This window comes from Oryzias latipes, chromosome 20 (genome assembly GCF_053564925.1).
Source record: "Oryzias latipes strain Hd-rR chromosome 20, Olatipes_Hd-rR_3.1".
Lineage (NCBI taxonomy): Eukaryota > Metazoa > Chordata > Actinopteri > Beloniformes > Adrianichthyidae > Oryzias > Oryzias latipes.
Window position 1 is genome coordinate 14,575,250 of NC_136256.1, and position 20,513 is coordinate 14,595,762.

At 39.8% G+C, this 20,513-nt stretch overlaps 2 protein-coding genes across 16 annotated transcripts in view; both read left to right on the forward strand.

Annotated features, from left to right (window-relative positions):
* Positions 1 to 12,930, forward strand: part of LOC111946699 (leukocyte elastase inhibitor-like) — a 36,525-nt gene extending 23,595 nt beyond the window's left edge. For 3 of the 10 annotated variants that reach the window (XM_078938396.1, XM_078938399.1, XM_078938398.1), the window contains 11 exons: positions 1,123 to 1,305; positions 3,598 to 3,735; positions 4,461 to 4,643; positions 6,436 to 6,582; positions 7,969 to 8,109; positions 8,293 to 8,410; positions 8,574 to 8,716; positions 9,776 to 9,853; positions 11,849 to 11,938; positions 12,017 to 12,197; positions 12,287 to 12,930. In XM_078938396.1, coding sequence (XP_078794522.1) covers positions 1,123 to 1,305; positions 3,598 to 3,735; positions 4,461 to 4,643; positions 6,436 to 6,582; positions 7,969 to 8,109; positions 8,293 to 8,410; positions 8,574 to 8,716; positions 9,776 to 9,853; positions 11,849 to 11,938; positions 12,017 to 12,197; positions 12,287 to 12,513 — 1,629 coding nt within the window. In that variant the 3' untranslated portion in view covers positions 12,514 to 12,930. The remainder of the gene's footprint in view (positions 1 to 1,122; positions 1,306 to 3,597; positions 3,736 to 4,460; positions 4,644 to 6,435; positions 6,583 to 7,968; positions 8,110 to 8,292; positions 8,411 to 8,573; positions 8,717 to 9,775; positions 9,854 to 11,848; positions 11,939 to 12,016; positions 12,198 to 12,286) is intronic. The other 7 variants (XM_023950436.2, XM_078938401.1, XM_078938400.1 and 4 more) reach the window with 4 other exon arrangements.
* A 6,029-nt stretch (positions 12,931 to 18,959) lies between these two features.
* LOC101155254 (leukocyte elastase inhibitor-like) overlaps positions 18,960 to 20,513 on the forward strand; it is a 32,931-nt gene continuing 31,377 nt past the window's right edge. For 2 of the 6 annotated variants that reach the window (XM_078938406.1, XM_078938404.1), the window contains exons 1-2: positions 18,984 to 19,151; positions 19,271 to 19,342. Coding sequence is in view for 3 of the 6 variants with exons in the window: in XM_023950442.2 (XP_023806210.1) it covers positions 19,175 to 19,342 (168 nt within the window). In the remaining 3 variants the exon portion in view is untranslated. Of the gene's footprint in view, positions 19,343 to 20,513 lie in introns of all 6 variants that reach the window. The other 4 variants (XM_023950441.2, XM_078938403.1, XM_023950442.2 and 1 more) reach the window with 3 other exon arrangements.

Genomic DNA, 20,513 nt, shown 5'->3' on the forward strand with positions numbered 1-20,513 from the left:
TTACCCCCCCCCCCCCCCCCTCCTATTATCACCCTCCTATCCCCTCCTCTCTCTAACATCCCTCTCTCTTTTTCCCTCCTTTCCTTTTCCATCCGGTCCAACACCAAAGATTTTCAAACATGATTGAAATTAATAAAGTTTGGCCTCAATTACAAAAAGGGTTTATTCAGACATACCTCTGGTTTGTCTGAAGATTAATAACCCCTCTTGTTAAAGTAAAATATGTCCAACACAAGAGGCCGTCAGCTTTCATCTGTCTGCCCAGCTGTTGGACAAGACAAGTTAAAAAATTTAATAAAAAATAGGTTACATGCTTTTGCACAAAATGTTAATAAAGTAGATATCAGCAACCATTAGCCTTTAATCCTTACCTTTTTACTGACATTTTATCTTGTAAAACAAACAAAAACAAAAAAACTTGTTACAGGATTTCTAGAGTTGACATAAACAGATAGTGGTTTTCCGATTCCTCCCAGTCATCAGATGTTTGTGTCTGTGAACACATTCTTCACTTTGATCGGACATTTACCTCATCTGATTACAAACACACAAAAGGATGTGCAGAAGGTAGAATGGAGACAAATTATTCTTGAAATCAGTTTTTCTTACCTGTGCGCCATTGCTTTTGAATATTTATTCTGACGTGCAGCACGTGGTGTTGCCAGGCATGAAAAGTGCTTTATAAATAAAGATTAAATTAACTGGATGATTGAATTTTTTTATTGTTTTTTTGACAGACGAGTTCCTTTTTTAAACTTCAGTTATAATTTTTTATTACATCTATTTCTCAGATGTTTATTTAGCTTGAATTTTTTAATAAATATTTTGTGATTGTCTCAGACATTAGATTTTAAAATCATTTTTGTATTTGGTTCATTTGTGTCGTAAATGTTACATTAAAGTCAGTGCTTGGAGGTCTAAGAACCTTTACTTTCTAACACCTCTAAGAGGACAAATCTATTTAAAAAATGTAATTGATCTTTTTTTACTATCAGAATCTAATGTGTGAGGTGTAAACAATCCCAGCAATATAGCAGAATTGGGTTTAAAACGTTTTTGTAGCAAACATTAAAAAACATTGAAAAAAAGATGTAAACTGTCTATTTTTCGTCCTTTTTGCAGGAAATCATGGCCTCCCTGAACACTCTTTCCAAAGCCAACACCAAGTTCTCTCTGGACTTGTTCAAACAGCTGAGTAACGAAGACAAAATGGCAAACGTGTTCTACTCTCCGTTCAGCATCTCTTCCGCTCTAGCCATGGTGATGCTGGGAGCCAGAGGAACCACAGCCTCACAGATGACTAAGGTATCACGCACTGCCCCCCCCCCCCCCCCCCCCCACACATTTTGGTTTCCAAACCCCTTGGTGATGCATTTACTTATATTACATGCCTCTGCAGCTTAGCTGGGCGTCAAAGCATCATAATGCCACGTCAACTGTGAGTGGAGTGCGAGCATTCACTCGCTCAGCATTTCTTATGATGCATTCTCTGTGTTGGTTATTACAGGAACATGATCCAGATTGCAAAACAGGGCGAGCCATAAAAAGCTGCTTACACTGACATATTCTGTGTATGTTATCAGTTATGTGTACCAGACCTGGCTGCAGCCCGACTTCCCCATAAGCCGTTTCAAAGTTGACTCATCGAATGCCTCCAGATTGGCCGTCCTTTTTATTTAAACTATTAACCCTGATTTTAAGGAAAAGAACAGAACCCATTTGGCAGAGTTGTCTCCTTTGTGCTTTGTTAAAGCAGTACTTATGGAGGATTTATGGGTGATTTTTCAATCTAAAGGTCCTCAACAAATGACTTTTGTTTCCGTTGGTCGTTAAGCTAATGGCAGCCATAAAACAGGAGTTTCTAAGAACGGCTGTTGAGATCAAAGTTGACCTGAGAGCATTCAGGATTTGATCCAATGTTTTCAACAGCTTCGACTGTTTGGAAGAGATTTGTGCCACACCCACAATCCTCTCTGATTCTGTAAGAAACGCCCTTACATTTAAAATAAATTAATAAAAAAGAAAGAAATATTGAAATAAATTGTAATGGGGATTTGCAAACTGATTGATAATATTCATCATTCATCTTCTTAACCGTTTATTCCCTTTCGGGGTCACGGGGTTGACGGAGCCTATCCCGGCCACTTGGGCGTAGGCAAGGGATGCCCTGGACTGGTCGCCAGTCTGTTGCAGGGTAGAATATCCTCAATTACACATTCATTTACTCTCACACTCACACCTATGGACAATTTAGAGTTGCCAATGAACCCATGTTTTTGGACAGTGGGAGGAAGCCGGGGATCCCGGAGAAAACCCACGCATGCACGGGGAGAACATGCAAACTCCACACAGAAAGGTCCCCCATTGATGTTCTGTTTTTCATGTCCCCCAGCCGAGACTTGAACCGGGGGCCTTCTTGCTGTGAGGCAAGAGCGCTAACCACTGCGCCACCGCAATAATTGTCAATAAATGCTGAATTGATAAACTGCTACTCAGCAGAAGCCTTGGCAGGGAGGGGTTTTCTGAGAGAACTTTAAAAATCTGGATCTGCATCCATGAACAGCAGAGGTGCTACAACGTTTGCACTTGTTTTTCCAAATATTTGCTCTAAAAATCTTAGGATCCAGTTTCTATTTTTGTGGTTTTGTGTCCAAATAAAAAGGTTCCACTCTCATTTTAGGCTCCACCTTTTTGCCTTCTGTGCAATCAACTAATGTTTAATCTAGTATAGCATTTTAGAATAGAATAGAATAGAATGCCTTTATTGTCACTGTGCACATGTACAATTTGCATCATAGGCGTAAACAATGAAATGAAAAAAGCCACTCACTATTCAGTGCTGACATGCATTGTTAATAATTTCACAGAAATAATAAAATAATTTCACAAAACTGAAGAATACAATATACCAAGTACCAAAAATTTTACAAAGGTGCAAAATGTGCAATAGAAAATAGAAATTATAAATTAGTTTAATTAAATGTTTGCATTAAAATATTGGGTATCTTTCTTCTTTTGGGGTCTTGTAGAAATATAGTTTTATAGTTTTATAGATTTTTGTTGTTGACATTTTTGTGTAAATGTCTGACTGTGTGCGTCTGATCAAAGTTTCCCACAGTCTCTCTGCTTCAACCAGGTAAACTACTTCAGTAAAGCAGGTTTTTTGTTTTGCTTTTTCCTGTATGTCAGGTTATAAATAGAAACTTTGTCTGTAAACTGACCTCACTACCGGCTGCATCAATGACGGCTCACCCATTCCTCCTCATCATCACTGCTTTGTTATCCTGCAGGGTGCCGGTATAATGGAAAAAGCCTTTCTCAGGCTGAATGGCTAAAAAATACAGAAATAATGAAGGGAAAGTTCCAAAGTTGGTTTTAGTTTGGTACTTTTAACCCCTCGATGCCTGAATTTATTTCACCTTTTTTTTCTTTCAAATTGATTCTACATTAAGGTTATATAAGTAAAAAAATTGGTTTGATGCATATTTGCATCATAGACATTAAATAGATTTTAAAATAAAATACACACAACCCGATTCTTGGAGCAAAGAAAGGAAGAAATGTTTAATTCAGGTGGCTGTAAACTGCACCCCCCAGGTTCTCTGCTTCTCAAAGGCAGGGAAGCAGCAGCAGCAACAGCAGCAGCGGCAGCAGCAGCAGCAGCAGGCTAAAGGAGCGCAGCAGATGATGCAGATGCAGCAGAAGGGCCAGGCCAGTCTGCCAGCTCAAGTGAAGGTGGCAGAAACTGAACGCTAACGGGGGCGCAAAAATGAAACAAAACATCTGCAGTCTGCCATTTTTTAGTCTGCACATGAGATTTGACCTCCTTGATCCCTGTCGCGTCAAGTTGAAATAATTTTCAGCAAACTGTTTAGTTTTCTGAAAATGGCTTCATAGGGTTAGGGTTAGGGTTAGGGTTAGCTTTTGAATATTTATTCTGACGTGCAGCACGTGGTGTTGCAAGGCATGAAAAGTGCTTCATAAATAAAGATTATTTGGATTTGACTGGATGATTGACTATTCTTTATTGTTTTTTGACAAACTATTTCCTTTTTTTAAACTTCAGTTATTATTATTTTTTTACATCTATTTCTCAGATGTTTGTTTAGCTTGAATTTTTTAATAAATATTTTGTGATTGTCTCAGACATTAGATTTTAAAATCATTTTTGTATTTGGTTCATTTGTGTCGTAAATGTTACATTAAAGTCAGTGCTTTGATGTCTAAGAACCTTTAGTTTCTAACGCCTCTAAGAGGACAAATCTATTTAAAATACATAAAATAATATAATTGATCTTTTTTTACTATTAGAATCTAACGGGTGAGGTGTAAATAATCCCAGCAATATAGCAGAATTGGGTTTAAAACCTTTGTAGCAAACTTATAGCGAACTATAAACAAAAACGGTTTCAAAGGATTAAAAAAAGAGGTAAACTTTTTTTTTTTCGTCTCTTTTGCAGGAAATCATGGCCTCCCTGAACACTGTTTCCAGCGCCAACACCAACTTCTCTCTGGACTTGTTCAAACAGCTGAGTAACAAAGACAAAACGGCAAACGTGTTCTACTCTCCGTTCAGCATCTCTTCCGCTCTAGCCATGGTGATGCTGGGAGCCAGAGGAACCACAGCCTCACAGATGACTGAGGTATCACGCACTGCCCCCCCCCCCCCCCCCCCTTATTTTTTGCTTCCATTAGCTCACATTTTGGTTTCCAAACCCCTTGGTGATGCATTTACTTATGTTACATGCCTCTGCAGCTTAGCTGGGCGTCAAAGCATCATAATGCCACGTCAACTGTGAGTGGAGTGCGAGCGTTCACTCGCTCAGCATTTTTTATGATGCGTTCTCTGTGTTGGTTATTACAGGAACATGATCCAGATTGCAAAACAGGGTGAGCCATAAAAAGCTGCTTACACTGACATATTCTGTGTATGTTATCAGTTATGTGTAGCAGACCTGGCTGCAGCCCGACTTCCCCATAAGCCGTTTCAAAGTTGACTCATCGAATGCCTCCAGATCGGCAGTCCTATTTATTTAAACTATTAACCCTGATTTTAGGGAAAAGAACAGAACCCATTTGGCAGAGTTGTCTCCTTTGGGCTTTGTTAAAGCAGTACTTATGGAGGATTTATGGGTGATTTTTCAATCTAAAGGTCCTCAACAAATGACATTTGTTTCCGTTGGTCGTTAAGCTAATGGCAGCCATAAAACAGGAGTTTCTAAGAACGGCTGTTGAGATCAAAGTTGACCTGAGAGCATTCAGGATTTGATCCAATGTTTGCCAAAGTGAGGCCACGCCTGGCTTAGTCAAACTGTCGGGTTCGACTGTTTGGAAGAGATTTGTGCCACACCCACAATCCTCTCTGATTCTGTAAGAAACGCCCTTACATTTAAAATAAATTAATAAAAAGATAGAAATAATGAAAGAAATTGTAATGGGGATTTGCAAACTATAAAAAAACGTTACCTTTTGATTTTTCATACCAGTTTTCTTATTTTTTCTGTAAAATGATTGATAATAATTGTCGATAAATGCTGAATTGATAAAGTGCTGCTCAGCAGAAGCCTTGGCAGGGAGGGGTTTTCTGAGAGAACTTTAAAAATCTGGATCTGCATCCATGAACAGCAGAGGTGCTACAACGTTTGCACTTGTTTTTCCAAATATTTGCTCTAATAATCTTAGGATCCAGTTTCTGTTTTTGTGGTTTTGTGTCCAAATGAAAAGGTTCCACTCTCACTTGAGGCTCCACCTACCTACCTGCCTACTGTTTAATAAACTAATGTTTGATCTAGAATAGCATTTTATAAATTTGTTTTATTCAATTTTTGCATTAAAATATAGGGTATGTTTTCTTTTGGGGTCTTGTAGAAATATAGTTTTATAGTTTTATAGATTTTTGTTGTTGACATTTTTGTGTAAATGTCTGACTGTGTGCGTCTGATCAAAGTTTCCCACAGTCTCTCTGCTTCAACCAGGTAAACTACTTCAGTAAAGCAGGTTTTTTGTTTTGCTTTTTCCTGTATGTCAGGTTATAAATAGAAACTTTGTCTATAAACTGACCTCACTACCGGCTGCATCAATGACGGCTCACCCATTCCTCCTCATCATCACTGCTTTGTTATCCTGCAGGGTGCCGGTATAATGGAAAAAGCTTTTCTCAGGCTGAATGGCTAAAAAAACAGAAATAATGAAGGGAAAGTTCCAAAGTTGGTTTTAGTTTGGTACTTTTAACCCCTCGATGCCTGAATTTATTTCACCTTTTTTTTCTTCCATATTGATTCTACATTAAGGTTATATTAGTAGAAAAATTGGTTTTATGCATATTTGCAACATAGACATCAAATAGATTTTAAAATAAAATACACACAACCTGATTCTTGGAGCAAAGAAAGGAAGAAATGTTTAATTCAGGTGGCTGTAAACTGCACCCCCCAGGTTCTCTGCTTCTCAAAGGCAGGGAAGCAGCAGCAGCAACGGCAGCAGCAGCAGCAGCAGCCGCAGCAGCAGCAGCAGGCTAAAGGAGCGCAGCAGATGATGCAGATGCAGCAGAAGGGCCAGGCCAGTCTGCCAGCTCAAGTGAAGGTGGCAGAAAGTAAACGCTAACGGGGGCGCGTGGAACTAACTCGTGGTGTGGCTGGTGGCGGTGCCGGGTTCTGTGGAGATAATGAACTTGACGTTTTTCTGTTTTGCTTCTATTTCGTATTATATTACAAAAATGGATGCAGCTTTTGTTTTCAGATTTACAGCTCGATGAAGTTCATGCAGCGTGGGTCTTTAAGCAAGACCCTTAGTGCTACTGCCTGACTATGAAGCGACAAGGGAAGCCCAAGTCTAGGCCTCCCTGTGCTGGTCCCCAGCCTGGATAAAATGCAGGGTTGTGTCAGGAAGGGCATCCTGCTTACAAATCTGTGTGAATCAGTGAAAGCTGTGGCAACCCATGAGGGAAAATGGCGATAGGAAAACATCATTTAAGGATTTTTTAAGAACGCCTCAAATCTAATGGAAGACCGTACTTATGGGTCACATCAGGATCTGCTTATCTTAATTTCATTAAATGATTTTTTTTTTTGCCCCCAGATGATTGGACAAAGAAAATGAAACAAAACATCTGCAGTCTGCCATGTTTTAGTTTGCACATGAGATTTGACCTCTTTGATCCCCATCGCGCCAAGTTTAAATGATTTTCAGCAAACTGTTTGCTTCATAACCAGTTCCACGAACCGGCTTTAACCGCAATGAATGATTGCAATTTTCCAACAATTTCTTTATGAATTAGCACTTTCCCATTTTCCCACAACATAGCTAGCAGAGGTTAAAGCGATTTACGACCAGCCTTATGACGCATCCTGGAAATCCTGACAGGAGTTTTAACTCATTGAGACAATTGAATGCTTTATAAGGCCTTATATTAGTAAAATTATATCTAAGATATATTAGGATTTTTTAGATAGCGTTATCTGTGGCGTCCACCTGTAAGTCACACAGGATTTCACAAACCAGAGGAATGTGTTGCTGAATTTTTTTTTAACCTTTTGACACTTGATGAAACCTGAAACCTGCAGGGAACTCTCTCATTTTTATTTTTTTAATTCTGTCAACAAAACATTTTAGTTCTGCAACACAATGATGTCATTTAAAAAGATGAACTCTTTTTTTTTTATATACGTACTAACAGCGTGGTGGAGGGACAGCCTGTGGGTCAGCTTCTGTAAAAGTTGACCACACAGGTTTGGTTTATGGATTTCTTTTTCCTGCTTTTATATGATGTATGTTTTTGTGTTAAGTGTTTTATATGATTTGTAAAAACAAACACCTCAAGTTTCATGAATTGTCTTCCCATTTTTGACCAAATGAATTACTAACATTTTTTTTCTTCCTTGTTTAAAGATTTCTGGACTAAAATCTAACCTGCAGTGAAAGTCCATCAGAACAGATTTTCTCACATCTGTGGTTTATTTATCTCCACAGAGCCTGAAACTCCGGGATTCCCAGGATCAGGTCCATGCTAGCTTTGCTGAGCTGCTGGGCCAGCTCAACAAGCCTAAGGCCAGTTACGCTCTGAGTGTAGCTAACAGGCTTTTTGGAGAGCAGACCTACCAGTTCGTCGAGGTGTGTTTGACAAACTGGCTTTTTTGTAAACAGTAGAAGCAGAGGAGAAAATGTGATGAATGAAAACCTTGTCTTGTCATCCATCCTGTTAAATAATTTACCAGGTCACAGCGTTACTGATAGAAATTTTCTTTCAAAGAATGCAAAGCTACAAAATAAAGCGCAAAGGCTTTTATTGTTTAGGAGTTCCTGGGAAACAGCAGGAAGCACTACAAAGCAGAGCTGGAGAAGGTGAACTTCATGCAGGGTTCTGAAGCTGCCAGGCTCAACATCAACACCTGGGTGGAGAAACAGACACAAGGTGGTCTACAACCCTAAAAACATCTGAACAAACACGCTTCACTCAACTCCAAAGTCCATTTAGTTTCATAAATGATCCTCATTTGAAGTGATCTGCAGTGTAATCTGATTAGATCTGATACAGATCTAACCGTGTCTCTGCCTTAACCTGTTTTGTTTTTCAGGTAAAATCAAAGACATCCTCGCCGAGGGTTCCTTGAACAACCTGACCAGACTTGTGCTGGTCAATGCCATCTATTTCAAAGGCAACTGGAACAAAAAGTTTGATGCGCAGGAAACTCGTGACGCTGACTTCCGACTGAACAAGGTAACTCTGCAGCTGACAGGAGACTGACGAGGAGCTGAGTGGTTTTAAAATCTACGGAGCCCTGAATGTGACATTCAAAAAATAAATAAGCAAATAAAAATGTTTCCCTCAAATTAATCATTTATGCCCACAAACAAGTATTTGTTGGTCACAAATGAGCAATTTACCAGCATCTTGAGCGCACAAGTTTGTGCACAAATTATCATCCTGTCCACTCAAAGTATTATGTGGACATAAAGCAGGAATACTACAATACAAAACCCAGATTCTTAGGGTTTCAGTAGCTATCTTGGTGAAAAAAAAGTTACAAGTATTCATATATACACATATTCTGAGTTTTGTTTGGTTGAAGCTTGTACTGACCAACCTTTAGCTTTGTTTGCTCTATTATCAAATTCTTTCTTATAGTCAACCAGTTGTCTGCATAAATTGATTTAATTGAGCAGTGTGGACAGAACTGAAGGTAATATTGAAATAAATCTGAGTTCCATCTCTTTTTAAATCTTAGGAGAATGTATAGGTGCAAAAGAGTAATGATAACAAAATTAGTGAAAATGTTTAAAAACATTTTTAAACACATTTACCCAAACTAGACCAGAGGAAAGGGTTTATCTCTGGCTTTTTAAATAAGATGATCATTCACAGGTGAACAATGTATTATGAAAATAGTCTTCAGTTTAAATAAAGAGCCTGACAAAGACACTGTTTTTCCTGCTACAATTCATTTGAATACAGATGTGTCTCCTATTAACATTCAGTGGGTAAATTGTGAGAATATTGGACTCTGAGTAAAAAAGTTATTTCCTATTGAAGAAAAGACCCAGTATGTGACAGAATGTATGGAACTTTTATGATCTGATTCTTAGCCCAAGTCTCTAATTTACAGTAACACTTAAGATTATCATATTTTCTTAGATCATATCCTGTTTGTTTTATCCTCCACATTTAGCCACTACTTTCATTTCAGAAACCTTTGACTTCTTTTTTATTGAAAGGTGGTGTGGGTCCAAACCCCTTAATTGGGCCTGTTTTCATTGTGTTTCTCTCTTTTGCTTTCAGAATGCTAAAAAGACAGTAAAAATGATGTACCGGACATCCAAGTTTCCTCTGACCTACATCCCTGAAATCAACTGCCAGGTAACCCTGTCATGTAGAATCTTATTGTTTTTCAGTCAGAAGGACGTATTACATCGACTCAAACTGTTTAAATTATTAGAGACCTTCCTTTTTTTCTTTTCTTCTGCCCTTTGTGTGTCATATACGACAGAGTTTTAGGGCCACGGTGAGGAAAAAAATTCTGGCCAACGTGTCGAGTTTTTTCTCGTCACAAAGTTTCGAGAAAAAACTCGTTTCGAGATAAGAGGCGAAATAAAGTTTCGAGATTAAAGTTGCAATGTTGCGCGAGAGAGATTTTATCTCGTAAATTTAGGAGATAAAAACTCGTAAATTTATGAGAAAAAATCTCTTAAATTTACGAGATTAAAGTGGAAGTGAGCATCCAGAGCAGCAGGTGAACGCCGCGCAGCAGCAGATCAGACCGACTAAACTTTGTTGAACAGGTCAGCTAAATGTTTATTGATAACGTTCCAAATGTCTGGAAGCTCATTTGTTTGATTTACAATTTATTAAAGTTTTTTTTATTGATGGTTGGTTTGCAGCCCGATGAAGCCATCGGGTGTCCCTGCAGCTGTTCGCTTGAATCTTTTCTTCCTCCACCAAAGACAAGATCTCTCTGTTTGTGTGATGCTTCCGTCTGAGGAGCCCTTTTTGCCTTTTTCGACATTCTAATGCTAATATAAAAGACTATTTTCACTCATCTTTGTTTTTTAATGATGAAGCGGGACGCTTCATCTGCAGGAGGGGGCGTAGGTAACTGTTTACTTCCGCATTGGTGTTCGGATGACAGGTTCATGACATAAGGTGACAGAGGAACTTCAGGTTGTGTGAATGAAAAGGAAAATAAAGGCTGCAGCAGTCCTCTACACCCAAACGTATCTCTGAGCTCCTTATTTTACATATAAAACTCCGCTTTACTGACACTGAACCCTGGAAAGCCGGCTCCAGTGAAAATAATCTGATTTTGACTCACCAAAAGGTTCAGAATCTCTTTGTTTTAAACCTATAATAATCCGGAAATAAAGCTTCACAAAAGGCTCCACATATTTCATCTTCAAGCTCCAATAAACAGACAACTTCGGTGTTTTCCACTTGTTAATCGATGAATTTTTTTCTCATAAATTTACGAGATAAAATCTCTTAAATTTACTTTTTTTTTGGTGGCCATAAAACTCTGTCGTAAACTCTGAAGTACAAAGCCACTAGCTCACTAACATTAGCCATAACACTGAATACTCCTGAAAGACTCAGCTTCACTTCTCTCGCGCAACATTTCGACTTTAATCTTGAAACTTCATTTCGACTTTTATCTCGACACGACGAGTTTTTTCTCGAAACTTTTTTTCCTAACCGTGGCCCTAAAACTCCGTTGTAGTCATATCACCGCTGCTTTGAACTTTCAACAAAAGCAATTTTACTCTATAAACTTTGCTAGAGTTGTTTTCTTAGACATAGTTTCTGAAGAGCAGCAGGATCTCATTAGAAATTCACCTCTGAGTTGTTGGCGGTACAGAGTATGCCTGCTCCTACTTCCCATCATCCATCTGTTTCCACGCTCTCCCACTAGCTTACAGCCCCTCACACCTCCAATCCAACATTACCGGTGCAACAGAAATACTGGATCTGTAAATCCAGCCGTACAGTTTAGATCCAGATTCCAGCTCAGACAACGATGAACATGGATCTATTTGCAAGTGGATGCATCAGAATGGAGCGGAGCAGGGAGCTGGCGGCCCGGTATATTTTCAATGTCACACATACGATCTTTTTCAGACTGCAGAAATTCCTCTGCACCTTATTCACAACAATTTTAATGAAGAAATACTCAGAGATGCAACTTCAATCTTACTTTTCTTAATATATGTCCTCCATCATGAAAACAATTCCAAAGGAACTTGTTAAACACAATTTTTATTGGAGTGGGTCTCAAAAAAATAAAAAGATTAGACTTTCTTGCCGCTTCATTGAGTTCAGTTAAATACATGTCTTACAGGAATTCTTCCCTCTTTTTAATAGATCCTTGAGATGCCCTACAAAGACAAGGAGCTAAGCATGCTGGTCTTCCTGCCCACTGACATCGAGGACAGCACCACCGGCCTGGAGAAGGTAGGATTGGCCTGCATTTGCACATGGACTCACCAAGAACCCAGCAAAACATGCACAAAGCAGATGTTTGCCTTCTAGCTGGAGAAGGCCCTGACCTACGAGAACTTTATGGAGTGGACTCGCCCAGACATGATGAACGAGGTGGAGGTCAGGGTGGGCTTCCCTCGCTTCAAGATGGAGCAGAAGTATGACATGAAGAAAGTCCTGGTCAGCATGGGCATGGCGGACGCTTTCGACATGTCAAAGTGTGATTTCTCTGGTGGGTAGCTGGAGCTTCACTGAACCTGAGATGGAACTTGATATGTACCTTAAGCTCATCCTCTGAGAATCTTCTGCCCTTTTCCTCAGGCATGTCTCCAGCCAATGACCTGGTGCTGTCAGAAGTCTTCCACAAGGCTTTTGTGGAGGTCAACGAGGAGGGAACAGAGGCGGCTGCTGCCACCGCAGCGGTCATGATGCTGCGCTGTGCACTGATGCCAGCTGCCTTCATCGCTGACCACCCCTTCCTCTTCTTCATCAGACACAACAGCTCCATGAGCATTCTGTTTGCGGGCCGTTACTGCTCCCCTCAGTAAAGTTCCCTTGAGCAACCCACATCTTCATTTTCCAACCGTCAGAGTATGAGGCTTAGTGACGTTGAAGGAATCCTTTAACACTCCAGTTTTGTTGTGTGCCTTACTACAGATTGATGTTTTGCACTGTCTCATTGTAAAGATGAATCATTATTCCTGCTGCTTTCTTCTACCCTAATCTCCTTATATCTAGTCAAGATTATTGCATTTTACACACATCTATAATAATCCTTTGCACTGTTCTGCTCAACCCAAACCACAGAATTACATGACAAACGCCTCTTTTATGCAATTCCTTGGAACCGTCATGCATCGTAAACTGGATTAAAAACATGAATGTATGCAAAGACTTTTGCCAGCTGCCGTGTCACTGTCATGTACTCTTTTACACCTGAAATTAAAGTGTGTGGTTTGCTGAAATGTCTTGTTTTTTGCCTTATGGGCTTAATATTTTGAGTGAGAAATGAAGGTGAAATCTTTCTTACCCCGTGACAGTGTGAACTGTTTCTGATGGCAAAACCACCAGTGAGATGGAAGATTAAATGTGGGATTGAATCTGGTTTTAGTGTGTGGGCAAACAAGATAGAAATTAATGCTAGTTATGAAACAGCCTAGCTGTTTTTGTAAAGGCCACTGTTGCTTAACGATTGCTAAATGATGTCACATAAGTTACTTGTGGCTCATTTCCAAAGAAGAGAGAAGTTCACCAGTTTTTTTGAATACTTTGGAGCTTGAGCGGCCTTGTGGTGGAGTGTCCACCCAGTGACTAGAAGGTTGTGAGTTCAAATCCAGGCCGAGTCATACCAAAGACTATCGAGCTTGGTTGGGCGGTTAAATTACCAAACGGTTCCTGAGCGCGGCTGGGTCTGCAGCTCACCGCTCCCACAGGTAATAGGTCAAATTAGGGCTGGGCGATATGGCCTAAAATTAAAATCTGCGTTTTTTTTTTTTTATTTGATTTCTGATTTTTCCCCGACCCCCCCCCCTCCCCCCGCCCTACTTAAGGAAAGCAATAAGTACAAACAGCAGATAACTTAAAGCAAAATTTGCTTTTATTTAATCAAAGGCAAGACAAATGTAACCCCCGTTTCTGGGATGAATAATAAATAAATGAACACATTCTTGGAATCAAAGTTAAGTATAAGATTCTTCTCCTTCTCACTCCCTTTTGGACTTGTGTTGTTTATATAATTTTGTCTTATATAAATTTTGGCTTGTTTTTTTTCTTATTTTGATTTTCTACACTTGTTTTCACTTGTCCAAAATAAAAAGGTTACTTACTTAAAGTCCCAGCTGTGTTTTAAGTCACACTTTGTAGTCTAGACTAAAAGGAGACAAATATTCAGTTTGAGAGTAGCACCATTTTCTAAAGGATTAAAAATACAGCTCATATCTGGGGTCTAAGGTTTTAATTAAATTAATAAACCGGTTTTTGGTATTACCGGTATAACACGTGCCTCGTGTAATATCGGTAAAAGTAATAATTACATCGCAGTATTCTTTATTGACAAATAACAGTGATAATTAACTAATTAATGAACTTACTATATAGGCATTGTAGAAAGAGTACTGGTATGTGTATGTGTGTCTTGGCACTGCGTGTGTAAGAGGAATGAGCGCGTGCCACGCGAGTGAGAGCCTTTGACTGCGATAGGATTGAGGCAAATGTTGCAGCGTGGGTTCTCTTCCTCCACGTCTGTGGCAGCAAACCCATACCAGTTCCAAACAACAAAGGATTTGATTCCTTTCTTGGGAACAAACTCCCCACTCTCACCGGTAGCCATGCTGTCGCTTGCTGTTTTGTGTGTGCTATGATGTTGTTGTTTGTTGCGTGCCATAAGGCCGTGTGAAACTAACGCTACGGAAGCTCTGGGGAGCCAAAAATGCGCCATCACACAAAAACTCGATTTAGTATTTTTGAAATCGGCCGTAACAAAAAATGTGAAAATAATTCATTCAATCGGTTTATCGTCCAGGCTTAGCTCAAATGCAAATTTTGCACACTTAGGTGTGTGACAGATGGTGGGACTTTAACTTGACTTTGAGGGTCCTGCAGTATCAAAGCACTGCGCTTTTCTGGACTGAGAGGTCTGAGGTCTTTGTGCTGCAGTTTAGCGGTTACCACCCCGAGTTCTCCAACATAACGTGCACCAGTCACCTTCAATTTCAAAGCTTTCTCCATTTTTTCTCTGTCCCCCTGGTATTTTTCCAGTTTCTCATGTTCCTTCTTTCTGATATTAACTCAATCCACCACAAAGGCTTTCCTCCGATTCTTTACCCAACAAAGTTGGCGAGCAACACTCTGGAACTATCCAGCCACAAAGATGTACGTGGGTCTATTTGTCTGCAAGTAGATGGATTGAAATGTGGAGCATGTGGCCCGCTGATTGTAGCTTCTACATGACGACTACAAGCTTCTTCAAATTACATTTTTCATCTGCTTCTGATTCATGATTTTAATAAAGAATTACTTCAAAATGCACTTTGTCCTCCATTGTGAGATGGAAAAACACCAAAACACAATTTTTAGTAATTTGTTTAAGTTATTTCCCATATTCTTTTTGTTTTTGCACATTTTTTTCAAATTTTACATTTAATTGTTCAATGTACAATAATAATATTGTGTAAAGAACCAGAAAAAAAGGTGTCCATCCCCTTTCCGGGTTTTAGCCTCTGACCCCCTGGAATCACGTGCACGTCCCTGGATCCAACCCTTCAGTAGCTATTGTTTATTTTAAAGTTACTCTTAATTAAAAGTGCTAATTATATAAATCTTTGGTAAGAAAGAACAAAGATATTTATTTCTATTTGTCTTTTTTGGTCTTTGTAGCTCAAAGAGCCAGCTTTGCCTTTTAGGTCAGTGTTTTTCAACCTTTTTTGAGCCACGGCACACTTTAACCTTGACAAAAATCCAGCGGCACACCAGCATTCAAAAAAAAAAAAAAGGATAAAAACAGTCTGTATTTATCCACAGTCCCTCCATGATCTTACATGCATTTTTGTGATAATTGTGGCAGAAAAAGCTGGAAGTTTCAGCTGTTTTTTCTAATAGATGTAATAAAAGCTAAGTTAGAAGATTTAAAAACTTTTTGATTTGTGTTCGCTGTTGTTTCAAGACTTTAAAAGGAGAGACTCGTTGTGCACCGACACGCTCACTTTGTCACTTTTAACCCGATGCATCATGGGAGATGTAGTTAAATATCCGCCGAACGCAGAAAGACTAACGTCTCTGAGCTTCATTGTTTTGTTCACTTGTTCCACGGTCCGACACCGGATTCTGTGGAAAACTACACCGCTAAAGACGAGCTTTAGCTGGTATTTTTCTTAGAACTGAGCGACTTTTTCAGCAGAATTCAGAACAAGGAAGGGAAACTTTAACCACTTCTTATTGGTCAGACTGATGACATGTGATTAAGATCCCAAGAATGATTGGTGGAGACAGTTGAATGGGCGGAACTTTTCCTAACGCAGCTGAAGCTGCGGCTAAATCGTGGTACCGTCATTCTTATCAAAATGTATTTAATAGAATCAAATAAAAAGAAATAATTATTTTAAGATCTTTCATATTCCTAACTACTCAGTGTTTTATCAGGGCCTGTTTGGATGAACAAAGAGCTGATATCCTGGAGATGGTAAATGTTTTTAGATCAGTTAATGGGTAATTTCCCATGGTACACCTGACCATCTCCCGCAGCACACACTGGTTGAAAAACACTGTTCTAGACGATTTTGCGGCTCTCCTGAAATATCATTTTGTGGCCCTACATTAAAGCTGAAGCTGCGGCTAAATCGTGGTACCGTCATTCTTATCAAAATGTATTTAATAGAATCAAATAAACACAAAGAACAAAGTATTTTACGTTTCATATTCCCAATTTCTTAGTGTTTTATCAGGGCCGGTAGGGATGAACAAAGAACTGAAATCCTGGAGATGGAAAATGTAGTTAAATCAGTTAATGAGGGCAATTTTCTGTGGAAGCGATTATGTAGAATAAATAAAAAGCAAAGTCAAAACCAGAAATGCTTTTTCATTTTCAAAATGAAAAAGCATTTTTTGACTCAAAAATATAATGAAAAAGCAATCCACCAAAATGCTTTTTCATTTCCTTCCTCAACACAGCTTATTCTGTCACTTAATTAAAATTAAAATGGTATTTGACATTTCATTTTCAAGACGTTCTCTGGTAAATGTGTAGCATAATTCATTTAGAAATGTCTAATTTGACAATTAAAATGGATTAACAGAAATGCTTTTTAATTTTCAAAATGTAGCTGCATTTTTTGACTCAAAATTAAAAAGAAAAAGCAATATTTCAAAATGCTTTTTCATTTTATACTTAAAACCGCTTATTCTGTGTCATAATTAAAACGAAAATGCAAAGAGGGGATTGCATTTGCATTTTCACATCCACCGTGTCACAATATTCATTTCGAAAAAGCATTAGCAGAGGGGAGGCGGGGCGATGACGTCACTGCTTTCTCCGTGTGTCCGGCCGCTGAGCGACACACACATGCACCAGGAGCAGACTGTGTTAGCGGCAGAGACGAGGGTTTTGTGATGGTTGTGAACTTCTGATGAGTTTCCACAGCTTCTCAGGACTACATAGCAGCATGTCCGCCTTCTGCGGTCCTCCTCCTGACGCACCGCGGAAAAGCTTTTTTCTGCGGACCGCCAGCTGCCTTCGCACAGCGGAGCGTGAAGCTCCCGACGATCGCTGAAGGCGGAAATGCTGCTGCGATCTGAGAAACCATCATATGAATTTGTGTTTCCAGTGGTGTCCAGAACAAAATAAAGACTGATGTAATTCCCAGATATTTACACATTTATCTGCAGCTTCGCGATGAATTTGCTGTTTGATGACAGCTGGAGCCCCATCCACAGACAGCAGATTTCTCGATGCTAAACGTTGCTGGTTGGACCAAAAACACTCACTCAGCGCGAAGCTGCAGGAGACTATCTTCATAATGTGCTTTTATTACAGTAATGCAATATTTTGCGGCCTGCTCTGCTCGATCATATGTTTTTAAATCCGTGCGGTCAGACGACGCTGAAGTTGGGTTGCGATTCACAGCTTCTGATTCACGAGGGCACTAAAGGAACATTCCGCTGCATTTTTCACATTAAGATTACGTAAAACCGGGTCCTGTTCAAAAACCGCTGGACCTGGCCTGCTCAAACATGGATTCCTGGATCTTAATAAATCAAACAGCAAATTCACCGTGAAGCTGCAGATAAATGTGTAAATATCTGGGAATTACATCAGTCTTTATTTTGTTCTGGACACCACTGGAAACACAAATTCATATGATGGTTTCTCAGATCGCAGCAGCATTTCCGCCTTCAGCGATCGTCGGGAGCTTCACGCTCCGCTGTGCGAAGGCAGCTGGCGGTCCGCAGAAAAAAGCTTTTCCGCGGTGCGTCAGGAGGAGGACCGCAGAAGGCGGACATGCAGCTACTTAGTCCTGAGAAGCTGTGGAAACTCATCAGAAGTTCACAACCATCACAAAACCCTCTTCTCTGCCGCTAACAAAGTCTGCTCCTGGTGCGTGTGTGTGCGTCAGTCAGCAGCCGGACACACGGAGAAAGCAGTGACGTCATCGCCCCGCCTCCCCTCTGCTAATGCTTTTTCGAAATGAATATTGTGACACGGTGCGCAGGGTGGATGTTAAAATGCAAATGCAATCCCCTCTTTGCATTTTCGTTTTAATTATGACACAGAATAAGCGGTTTTAAGTATAAAATGAAAAAGCATTTTGAAATATTGCTTTTTCTTTTTAATTTTGAGTCAAAAAATGCAGTTACATTTTGAAAATTAAAAAGCATTTCTGTTAATCCATTTTAATTGTCAAATTAGACATTTCTAAATGAATTATGCTACACATTTACCAGGGACCTTTTTGAAAATGAAATGTCAAATACCATTTTATTTATCATTTTAATTAAGTGACAGAAAAAGCTGGGTTGAGGAAGGAAATGAAAAAGCATTTTGAAGTATTGCTTTTTCTTTTTAATTTTGAGTCAAAAAATGCAGCTTAATTTTGAAAATTAAAAAGCATTTCTATTAATCCATTTTAAATGTCGTTTTAGACAATTTTAAATGAATTATGCTACACATTTACCAGAGAACGTCTTGAAAATGAAATGTCAAATACCATTTTAATTTTAATTTTAATTAAGTGACAGAATAAGCTGTGTTGAGGAAGGAAATGAAAAAGCATTTTGGTGGATTGCTTTTTCATTATATTTTTGAGTCAAAAATGCTTTTTCATTTTGAAAATGAAAAAGCATTTCTGGTTTTGACTTTGCTTTTTATTTATGCTACATAATCGCTTCCATAATTTCCCACGGCACACTGGTTGAAAAACACTGTTTTAGGTCATATCTGTTGCAGTACCTAGACTACGCCACAAGGCGGCAGAAACGAGACAACGAATACGAAGATGCAGCATTGAAGAAGAAGACAACTTCCGGAAATAATGTTTAAACTCCAACGAACTGTTATCTGTATGCATTTAAACTTTTAAAATATCTCAAGCAACTCTTAAGCTCAGCAAAATACAAATTTTCAAGGAGGGACGAACAGTCTGCGGAAAAGAATCCTTGACTAACCATCTGGCCGGCGGTTCAACCTGCTAAGCAGGTTTGTTAGCTGTGCGCTCCAGGATGATGGAGAGACTGTCAGCGGAGAAGCGAGTCCTCTTCCTGGTCTCCTTTTTTGTATGTCTAGTGTTGGTCGTTTATGGAAACTATCACTATCAGTACAGGAACATAGTGTACACAGACGACGATTACGACGTGTTCAATGATGCTGCGAAGTTCATTATCAACGAGGTAACGTTTTTTTTTTTTTTTACTTTATAGACAATTGAGGTAAATAACCGTTATTTATTGTATCGTTATTAACGAACAATAATAACCATGTAATCAATCTAGCCACAGGGGTTGCAAGCCAGTTGCCTCTGTGCCGGTCCCAAGCCCGGATAAATAGAGAGGGTTGCGTCAGGAAGGGCATCCGGCGTAAAAATTGCCAAAATAACCATGCGAATCATCCACAACACTTTTGACATACCGGATCGGTCGAGGCCCGGGTTAACAACGACCGCCACCGATGCTGTTAACCTACAGGGTGTCGGTGGAAATTTGACTACTGTTGGTAGAAGAAAGAGGGGAGGCAGAAGGGTCCGTGGCCAGAGAGAGAAGGGAAAAGGCAGGAACATAAGTTTGAGAATAGGGACTCTTAACGTTGGCACAATGACAGGGAAAGGCAGAGAGCTGGCAGACATGATGGAGAGAAGGAAGGTAGATGTACTGTGTGTGCAGGAGACAAGGTGGAAGGGCAGCAAGGCACGTAGTATTGGAGGAGGATACAAAATGTTCTATCATGGTGTTGATAGGAAGAGAAACGGGGTAGGTGTGATTCTGAAGGGGGAGTTTGTAAACAGTGTTCTAGAGGTGAAAAGAGTCTCAGACAGGATGATGAGCCTAAAGTTAGAAATTGAAGGGGTGATGGTGAATGTAGTCAGTGGGTATGCGCCACAGGTTGGCTGTGAGTTAGAAGTGAAGGAGAGATTCTGGAGTGAGTTGGATGAGGTCATAGAGGGTATCCCCAGAGGAGAGAGAGTTGTTATTGGAGCAGACTTTAATGGCCATGTTGGTGAGGGCAATAGAGGTGATGAGGAGGTGATGGGCAGGTTTGGTGTGAAGGAAAGGAATCTGGAGGGACAGATGGTGGTGGACTTTGCGAAGAGGATGGAAATGGCTGTAGTCAACACTTACTTCCAGAAGAGAGAGGAACATAGAGTGACATACAGAAGTGGAGGTAAGAGTACTCAGGTGGACTACATCCTGTGTAGACGAGGTCATTTGAGAGAGGTTAATGACTGCAAAGTGGTGGTAGGAGAGAGTGTAGCCAGACAGCACCGCATGGTGGTGTGTAAGATGACTCTGGAGGTCAGGAAGAAGAAGAGAGGGAAAACAGAAAAGAAGACCAAGTGGTGGAAGC